This window comes from Ornithodoros turicata, chromosome 10 (genome assembly GCF_037126465.1).
Source record: "Ornithodoros turicata isolate Travis chromosome 10, ASM3712646v1, whole genome shotgun sequence".
In the NCBI taxonomy this organism is placed as follows: domain Eukaryota; kingdom Metazoa; phylum Arthropoda; class Arachnida; order Ixodida; family Argasidae; genus Ornithodoros; species Ornithodoros turicata.
The window spans coordinates 33,897,545-33,907,970 of NC_088210.1; the positions used below are offsets into that span (position 1 = coordinate 33,897,545).

The 10,426-nt window shown below is 46.3% G+C and overlaps 1 protein-coding gene across 2 annotated transcripts in view; it reads left to right on the plus strand.

Moving 5' to 3' along the window:
• The window catches only part of LOC135369980 (mitochondrial carrier protein Rim2-like), a 29,914-nt gene extending 21,494 nt beyond the window's left edge, over positions 1 to 8,420 (plus strand). For both annotated transcript variants that reach the window (XM_064603617.1, XM_064603616.1), the window contains exon 7: positions 6,765 to 8,420. In XM_064603617.1, coding sequence (XP_064459687.1) covers positions 6,765 to 7,015 — 251 coding nt within the window. In that variant the 3' untranslated portion in view covers positions 7,016 to 8,420. The remainder of the gene's footprint in view (positions 1 to 6,764) is intronic.
• The last annotated feature ends 2,006 nt before the right edge of the window (positions 8,421 to 10,426 follow it).

Consider the following 10,426-nt stretch of genomic DNA (forward strand, 5'->3'; position numbering starts at 1 on the left):
TAGCGCCATCTAGCGGCCATATACTGATAGGAGGTCATCTTCCCTATCAGGCGCCCCGATGTCGTTCCCGCGCTTATATAATCATCCTTTTGCGTGTGGAAGGAGCGTGATCGAGTCGTGCAGTGTATCGCGGTTGTCGACCTTGTTTTGAGACATTATTACGCGCCTTTTTTTTTTTAGGTTATCTTATCGCTGGATATCGTAAATAGCCTAGAACTGGAAGCCAACAGAGTTGAAGTGTTTTTCTGCTTGGCGAACTTCGCTGTTCTTCCAAATTTGGCAGCTGTATAGCGATTGTGGAGGTGTCAGCGCTCGTTTATCGACGGCGCTGCAAGACCCTATTGGCAACAAGATAATTTGTTGGAGTGGGCAGTCTTTATAAATGGTTGACACTGTGTTTCTTGAATAGATGCGATAATGGACCCGGTACTCCAGCATCGGAGCGGACCCAATAAATAAAGTACAGTCATGTCATCCAGTGCCCTATCGACGTTCTCGTCCGCGCAGTGATGAAATGCCTGCCCTTTTTGTTTTTAGCGTGCGAACGTGGAATCACGAAAACGATAGCAGCGGTCCCGTAAAAAGTCGTGACCAATGCACGACGTACGTGAATGTGAGCACGATGAAAGATGAAAGTCACTGAAAAGGTTAGCCAGCTGTAGGGATCGAACCCACATCTTCTGGATTACCGGTCCAGGGCTCTACCAATTGAGCTAAGCTCAAACACGCCTCTCCAGCGACTTTCGGGGTGCGTCATCTGAAGGGACGACAAACCAGCCACTCACTCTCACTCACCCTCCTTTCACTCTTACATTTTTGCTCACTCTTACACACATCACATACGACGGAAATCGACGCAAGCGGCACCTGTTGAACAAGAGATAAACTGATGTTCTGAGGCTGGAACAACATAGAAGGGACAGATACAAACGGTAATCCAGAAGATGTGGGTTCGATCCCTACACACTCTTAAAAATGAACTTCACCTCATAGCACGGTCCTAGCCAACCATTATCTCGAATGATATCGTTATCTGCCCTGATTTGTTGAAAACGGGAGGCGTACGCCATTTCTGTGACACTTATGCTGTTCATAATTGTCACAGAAAAGGCGTACGCCCCGTGTTTTCAACAAATCAGGGCAGATAACGATATCATTCGAGATAATGGTTGGCTAGGAGCGTGCTCTGCGGTGAAGTTCATTTTTAAGAGTGCAGCTGGCTAGCCTTTTCAGTGACTTTCATCGTTGATTTCTTAGGCATTTTGAGGCTTTGTTTGTATCTGTCCCTTCTATGTTGTTCCCAGCCTCAGAACATCAGTTTATCTCTTGTGAGCACGATTTTTCCCTCCCCACTTTATCTCCTCTCCGTCGTGTGTTTCTGTTTACAGCAACCGGAGGAATCATTGTTTGCCGCCCCTTCGTTAACGGATCCGGATGCGCGCCTCTCCCAGGTAGAGGCATTTCGACGGCGCCCGCAAAAATAGCTACCGCTGTGTGGACGCGTTCAATGTCACGTCGATTCCGGTGACATAATTTTCCAAAGGCAGTCCGCTATATACCCACGACCAGCTCCGAAAAAGAAACGTTGCGTCCGGAAGATGATTGTCGTCTTTGGAGGCTGAGTACTTGCCCAAATCCGTTGGATTTCAACATCGACGACAGGACACCAAGAACTAGATGACGTCACCCCTTTGCAGAGTTGCGCCCCTATTTATACCCAACCTAACCTAACCTAACCTAACCCAACCCAACCCAACCTAACCTAACCTTACTTACTGCGCTAATTTAAAGTAAGTTTTTTTTTTTCCGGGGGTTTACGCGTGCGTACTTTTTTAGTATTGCACCAACACCTCGTAGATATTTTATTACTGCGTAACACTGGCTTGCACAACGAATAAAAACAACGATAAACAAAGAAAAGGGACGTTTCGACGCCTATGCGGGCGTCCTCATGAGCTGTAAAAACGTGAAGGAAAACTTAGGCGTCGAAACTTCCCTCTTTTTTTAACGAGAGAAACTGATGTTCTGAGGCTGGAACAAATATAGAAGGGACATATACAAACAAATCCTCAATTTGCCTAAGAAATCAACGATAGTCGCTGGAGAGGCGTGTTAGCTTAGCTCAATTGGTAGAGCCCTGGACCGGTAATCCAGAAGATGTGGGTTCGATCCCTACAGCTGGCTAGCCTTTTCAGTGACTTTCATCTTTCATCGTCCCTCTTCTTTGTTTATCGTTGTTTTCATTTATTTGTTGTGCAAGCCAGTGTTACGCAGTAATAAACATCATGGCCCCTGGCTTTTGGTCTATCTTCAACCTCATCATAGATAGCAGAAGGCCTGCGCCCCACGTGACATAGAGCGTCACACAGGAAGGCCTGCTGTGGATGCCGATGTGACGTCAATGAAAGAGCGAACGGGAGAAAAGCTCGGAAGCAGCTCGCGGGGCTTCGTGAGCTGTGCACTGCGTAGGCCTTTACTATCTAGCAGCAGGTGCTGATTGTATATACCGTGTACTATCGACCTTCACAATTCCACGAACATCTTCGTTTCGCAAGTGCACGTAGAAAGAGTGTCTGCTATTGTTTGGGTGTTGTGCTAAAAAAAAAAAAAGAGTAAAAGCACCCAGCAGCAGTTTGCCTGTTCGCGCTGACTCACCATGTTGTCGAATGGGGGCGTAAGCCTGTCTGCCTGTCATTATTTTTAGGCTCGAGCGCTTCTGGTGTCTGTCTATATTTAAAAGTTAGTTTTTGCGGCCTCCGTGGATCACGCGGTAGCGCGTCCGCTTGCTTATCCGAGTGGTCGAAAAGTCTTCTGAGGTTTTTTTTCCTGGGCATTTCTAGCAGCTTGAAGAATGCTGTCTGCAGAGTACCCCCATGAGATCGTCCCAGAACGCGTGCTAACCTTTCCTGTCCCTCCCCGCTTCTTCCTGCTGTCCACTTGTACGCTGCTCATGGCCACAGTTGCGTCGAGGCGCTGAAACTGTCTACTCCCTCCTGTACTATTCTAAAAAAACGCCTTGTGTGAAACTTTTCCTTTGTCACGCGGTGTCCCGTGTTAGGCGACGTACTTATTTCGGGGGTAAATACTTCCGCGATTAGTCCTGTCAAGTTCTATTTCGAGCCCATAACGATGTGGATGCGTCGTTGTCTTCGTTGCTTCTCTCCCCCCCCCCCCCCCCACAACATTGTGTCTTCATCATCATGATGATCTGTCCGACGCATTTCTTGTGCCCCGTTTGGTTCATTGCCAGGATTGAACGGAAGCATGTCTAGATCGCAGGCGAGATTTTCGCCAAAAGCGAACGGGTTAATGTCGTCTGCTATGTGTGCGTGGAGTCGCAAGGTCACTGCAGCCATACGCGTCAGCCAAGGTTACTGGTTCAGACCCAACACTGGGTGCAGTGTTCTGGGATCGGGTGTGAAAAAACCTGAAATTATTTACAGTTCTGGTGACTCCCGCACACAACGACGCAAGATGGCGGCAGTAAGACGGGTTGGGTTATGAGAGACGTGTGTTGAGGCATTGCTATCGGATCGAGTCCTTTGGAATGCCGCCAGAGAAATCCCGTGATAAAGTCACGTTATGGCCAAAGTTAGAGGAGTTGTTTATTAAAGGATCTGGGGGAGGAGGATATTGCGTATTGTACCACCGGCGGTCGTTTCTTATCTGTGACCCACCGTTGTTTACCTCGAGAAGACACACACTCTCCCAGCAGTTCCTTTGTGATTCCTCGTTAACACCACGATCGGGACAATGTATAAACCTTATCTGCGATTGTATTTTGCCTTTTTTTTTAATGTGTACGTCGTGATCGGTTGTGTAACACCCCAAGCAGCAAAATGTACTGAAAGTCGAGTGCAATAGGGGTGGTCGGTATGTGTCTTATCAAAGTGCTTCAGTTTCACGAATCTGTTCAAGGCCTTCTACCTACCCGTCCACCCCTATTGCACTCGACTTTCAGTACATTGTGCTGCTTGGGACACTAGTAGACACATTATTTTTGAAGGTTAGAACGGGGCGTTAGTGACCTGCGCAGCCTCAAGATGGCGTCACCGTTCATATGGTGTGTCTGCTCAGTAATATCGTCTGCATTCAGTGTTCAGCCGGTATTGTGATATCCCTGCTACACGGTCACGAAAGAGCAGAGACATTTAATGGCATTCGTCCGAACGACAGCTTCTACTTAATCAGTTCGCCACAATTCATTCGCCGATTAAATGCGTACTACCGCTCCCATTACCTGCGCAGAGTAACAGTTTTATTCTCGCATAAAATCATTTTGTTCCGTGCAGGACAAGATTACTTCGTAATTTGAAGATCACACGAATATTATTTGATGAAGGAACAGCTGGAGGTACGTTGAAAACATCGTGGCATTTAATGTCATTACAACTGACGTTTGGCACGACCTTCGTGGATAATGCCATTCGGGACCATGATGGCATAAGACGATAGTGTCATTCATTCTGTCCGTGCCGCGCAGGGATGACTTTCAACTCAACCTGACGACACTGTCTGCATTGCACCCGCGCCTTATCGACACGCGCTCTGCTGTGTTTGTGTTTTAAGTGTAAAAAAAGAAAACACGCGTTATCTGAAGCGCAACAGTGACACACCGTGTTTTTTACCGTGTATCTGTTCTTCCAAAGAGGACGTGATAGCAAAAGGACGTGTTTGCAGAAACCCAGAACAGGTTGACGTCAAATGTTTTGCGTCGTCCCGAGATGCACGGTGTTCACAAATAAGCTGTAGAGAACAAAGCGGATCAGAGAAATTATTCGGTTTCTTTTTTTTTTTTTTTTTTTTTTTTTATTATGGTCTCTTAAAGGGTTTTACACGAAGTGAAAGCGTAGCGCTGCTGTGAGACGACTATTTGCCCCCTGTAAAACTGTTTCGCGAATTGAACAAATCTCAACTGTTTGTATACTACTAAAATTCTACCGCAATCGCAAACCTCATTTTAACGTTGTACCTCTTAGACCAAGAGAGCATTTGTAGTAAGGGTTGTGCCGACATTCGTGTGGAAAGCCTTCGGAAAGCCCAGGGAAAACCTCTGACACCACAGCGTGTGATGGTAGGGTTCGAACCCACCGCATCCCAGTCTTCAGCGCGACCTTGGCTACCACCAGCTGGCGTCCCGCTCGTGCATCTGGGCTTTGTTTTCGTTGTTTTCATGCAGTTCCTTTTAGACATTGCTCCTGGAGAGAGGGCTGCCTCAAAAAAGGCAGAAGTTGACCTCGGTACGGCACTGCCCGTCGTATCTTAGCTGACGTGAAACCTTTAGCGTCTCTCGAGACGTCTACATGCCCTGTGTTTGTACAGCATCACCTCTAAGCAAACGACTAGATGCCTTCAAAGCAGACGACAGGAAAGTCCGTTCCAAGTTTCGGGGCACACGAGAGGAACGCACACTTTCTAGGGGACAAGTGGTAGATCAGTGACGAAAAATGACCCCGAGAGAGAGAAAAAGCAGACACACAGACAACCACAACAAATTCTCGGTAGATCAGTCCCGCCGTATTTCCGCAATAAAAATAAAACTCCACGACTCCGAGCGTCGAAGGCCACCGCAGTACGCAGTACATCCGCGGAGGGGTGGCGCCATCTTTTAGCGGATTGAGTAACTCACGAGGCGTGTGCCTGCGTGATTGTGCGCGCGTAGACCAGCGGCGTCCGCCCACTCACCGCATCGACCTGTTTACGTTCCAGTGAGGCATTATTTGCCCGCAGGGGCGGGAAGTAATTTTGCAGTCGTGCTCAGTTAATCCTGATATGTTTTGCGCCCAGTATGGGGTGGTGTCTAATTAGTTTTTGTGCCAGATAGCACTGCTTGATCTAAGCAACAACAAGAAATTATTTACAGCACCCTGAGTGTACTGTCATTTCTTTGCATTATTTGTGCGTTTTCAGCGATAATTGTATAGGATATTAGTAATATGGATTAAAAATAAACTATAAGCACATAAAATAATGTGCAAAAGTGTATTATGTATCGCATTAACTTCATTGTGAAAGTGTATAGACGTAACCCGCACAACGAAAGAGCATCCCATGAACAGCCCGTGGATATTCGCGGCCGGCCGTTCAATTTATTTATTTATTTATTTATATGTGTCTACTAACAGCCTAAAGCCTTACCAGCAGTACAATGTGCAATGTTCAGCAGTTCAATGTTCTGGGTACATTCCGTAAATGTCTCTTCGTAGGCGCACGCAAGTCCTGTGGGTACCCTTTGCAATATTTGCCTGCAAGGGTGGCAAGTTATTTTGCGGTCGTGCTCGGTTAGTCCCGACGTGTTTTGAGCCTACTATTTACAGCAACCCTAGGAGCACTGTCATTTCTTTGCATTATTTGTGCACTTTTAACGATAATTGTATATAATGTTAGTAATATGGATTAAATATGGCACATACAAAGTGCAAAAGCATATATATGTACCACATTAACTTCATTGTAAAAGTTGATAGACTTGAGTAAACATAATTTCATCGAGCCCTGGACCGGCAATGCAGAAGATGTGGGTTCGAGTCCTACAGCTGGCTAACCTTTTCGGTGACTTTCATCTTTCATAATTTCATTATTCCTGCGCACACGCTACAAAGCTCACTTTGCCCTTTCTGCGCGATACTTAAGGTCCTGTAAATTCACTCCGCGAAAGGCCGAAAGTATCGTGCTCGCCACACCGGTGATGTCAGCATCGCGCTGACGTCACACGTTGTATCACGCGCGTCGAATCTAAATGCAACACCTCTCTCTCTTTGCAGAAGTGGCGAGAACGAGGCTAAGACAGGAGGGAAACAAGTACCGTTCCTTCTTCCAAACTCTTCTGCTAGTCTGGCGGGAGGAGGGATACCAGGGCCTGTACCGCGGCCTGGCCACCCAGTTGGTCCGGCAGATCCCCAACACTGCCATCATGATGGCCACCTACGAGGCCGTCGTTTACCTCCTCTCCCCAACCACCTATCGCGTTGAGTGCCTCGAGAACAACAACGACAGCGACGACGACGGGCTTTAGCTGCATCCAGCACCAAACAGACAAACAAAAAAGAGGTTGTGATATGTGAGGTGTAGAGGCCGGTGTGCAAGAGTGCGGGTATCGCGGTTACTTGTTAACTTTACGGTTATATTAGCTTTCCATAAAGCGGGAATTGGTAGGTAGTCCATGTTTAATAACCCCCCCTGTAGATCATATATCTGTTTGTTTTGAAGTTCTTATAAGTTGGGGATGCTTCTAAGCCCCCTGTAGAATTGGGGGGGGGGGGGGATTGAATGTCACAATATCCAATAATGAAGCAGCATATGTAGACACAGTGGCCATTAATGGTCGGAACTCTGTTTCGGAATGTGCTTGGGACACTAACACTTGCGTTTAGTTGAGTTGTAACGCAGTTAAGGGTTTGGAAATGTTGGAAAAAATGTACATCAACAGTTTGGTTGTGAGAAGCTAATATTCATTATTATTGAAGTTGAACTGTTTCCTAACTTTTAGTCAAAGATGTCACAGTAGGTCACAAAAAGAGCATTTTTTTGTAGCGCTGCTCGCAAATATTCTGGTGGTACTTCTAAATTTCAATTTGCAGTTTGACAGGTCATATGTGAAGGATAATTTGTTTGAAATGCCTGATGAGTGGTTTTGAGAATCAGCACAACCAAAAAGCTTTCACCACCAACTCCAGCTATTTTCCAAGTTAGCTTGTTTGTGCCTCATTCTTTTTTTTCGTTCTTCGTATGAAAGTTTCTACTCTTCTGCTGTTCTTGCTCAGAACAGATAGAACCAAGATACCATGCACCGTTTGTCACCTGCTGTTCTGTGATGCCGAAGTATCGTTTCACATTTAAGCAAACAAGGATGCCTCTTGTTGTATATATTAAGAATGAATTGTAAATAGATTGATACTGTTACTCTCCCACATTGCTTTTTTTGAGCAGAAACTCTTCTTTGCAATTGGGACAGGCTCCTCGGGGGAAAATGTTGCGGGGGATACATTTCGGTACGGTACCACAAATAGAGCTTGAGCCTTTTCTTCTAGCTAACAGTTATGTAGCACAAGCCGTTTGTTAGCCTGTTGCATTTACGAAGAAGTGGATTGCTGCCAATATATGTAAATAATGTAGCGTGCTAAGTGAAACAAACAAAAAAAAAATAAGTTCGAACAGTGTTCTTGTATAGCGTCAGAGGGATGTGTTTCAACATCTGAGTCCTGCATTGCTTATGGGACGGTGATAATATGCGAGTTTCGATATGGTGTAAGATAAAAGTTTCGTTTTAATTTAGAGTGCCTTAGAAAGTGCAATTCTGATCCTTGGGACCAGAGCATGATGTACGCAAGTTTTACAAAAAGCACGGGACGGAACATCCCTGACACTGGTGTTGTTGTAATATATGTTCAAAGCCAATAAAGTGTGATGATACGAAAGAAGGTCTGATGTGGCCGTCCATACAGAAACGGACTACTTTCGTACGCTTACAAGAGAGTGTACGATACATTCAAATGTCGCTCGTAGCACATTTGTCGCCATAGTGTAGACCATATCGACCAAGCTTATGCCCTCTACATTTGATGTTTCTAACCCCCGAATTCATGACCTCACTCGATTTGTGCAGGCCTGCGCCAGGACCTGTCCTCGCTCAAGACGGTTTGCGTCTTTCGTGAATCCTCCCGCCGGCTTACTTCGTCAAGCCGCATCCTGCTAACTTTAACTGTGTCTGGGAGCGAAAATCTCGCTCAAGTTTTGCACTCGAAATTTGCTTTGCAGTGTGAAAACGCAAATTTTCTTCATGTCAGGACTTGCATATCTTAAGGCGCAACACACACGGACAAGAGGGAGACACATACTCGCAACTCAGTTTAATAGCAAAAGGCACATAGACAGGAACAAAAAAGAAGAAAAAGACCATCCAGAAAAACAACCTCCCGCCCTCTACCAGCAACATCGAACAAGTTCACACTACACAGCGATAAGCGGCTGCCACCCGCTATCATCGTGATACTTTATCTCCCGCACTGACAACGTCACGGAAGGCTGGCGCGAGTGTGTGCCCAAGCAGCACGATGTACTGAAAGTCGAGTGCAATAGGGGTGGATGGGTAGGTAGACGGCCTTGAACAGACTCCTGAAACTAAAGAACACGAGTTTCACTCGAGTTTCAGTACATTGTGCTGCCTGGGGTGTGTCTCCCTCTTGTCCGTGTGTGTTGCGCCTTAAGATGCATCAGTATTACCAACTAGCCCAACTATTGTTGTTGCTTCTAATATGAGTCACACCTGTCATCTGGCATCAACGCTCGTGCAAAGTCCCTGCAAACAAATTGATGACGCAACAGCTCATGCAAAGCCGTACTGGAGCGTTATCCAAGTCTGGTTCAAGTTAGCCTGAGCGCCGACATTTTCACCACACGTGTCGAATCGAGCTCGCTGCGTAATGCTGCGAAAGGACGCTTCAAGCCGAGCATGGTTTCTGGAGTTCACCGGTGCTCTTCCAAGGCGTCTGCAAGTCAAGCCGAGATCAAGTCACATCTACGAATTCGGTGGTACGTTCTTGTTCTGGGCGAATATTACTTTACAGTACCCTCGTTAATTAGTGTATATCCTATGTTGTCAGTCTTCTAAGTAGTATAAGCTAGAGAATAGAAACCGAAACCTGTATTATGGCGACAGCCTGATCTTTTCGAAGCTGGTGCCCTCTGGAGGGAATAAACCCTGTAGACGTTGGCAGCTAACTTTCGATGTTTTCAGGCACGTCCGTGGTTCCAGGGTAGGTGTACCGAGACTCTAGGTGTACCTTTAGCGTGCGCAAATCCCCCTCATTGAGCTTTCTTTTCTTTTTTTCGTGTGTGTGGGGGTTGGGGGGGGGGGATTCCAGCAGATTTCTGCCCAGTCTGCAAAGCACGCGCACTGAAACGTCTGTATACGGTACAGTCTGTGCTTCCGTCAGTTGCCTTACGGTTGTACCACGTGGAAGGGAGAGTGCACACACAAGCTGGTCCATTATGACTTTGAAATAATCGGAGACACGGAATAGAGACGACACAAACTTATCACCTGAGAACTTGTTTGCTTCTCTGTTCTCTGGGTCTCCAGTTATTGTGAAGCTATACATCGTGGGCCAGAAAGTTTATTTTGGAAAATTGTTATTTCCCTCGAAGTTTGCCCGGTGTGGACGAACTGAACAAAGCGTCCCGTCGCCGATGAATTCCTTTTAAAAAGACATCGATATCTTACCCATACGGAATGGCCTATGTACACATCTGAAATTGTTTCCTAGCCGACATCCCAAAACAGCAAGGAAGCTTCACTGCATCACTTTCGAGTGTGCAGGTGAACTGTGCTTTACAAGTGTAAGCACTCGTTTTGTTTTTGTTTTTCGCGAAGTTCCAGGAGTCTTGCGAGAAGAACCCACAAACATATGGAACCATTTTTCATCGA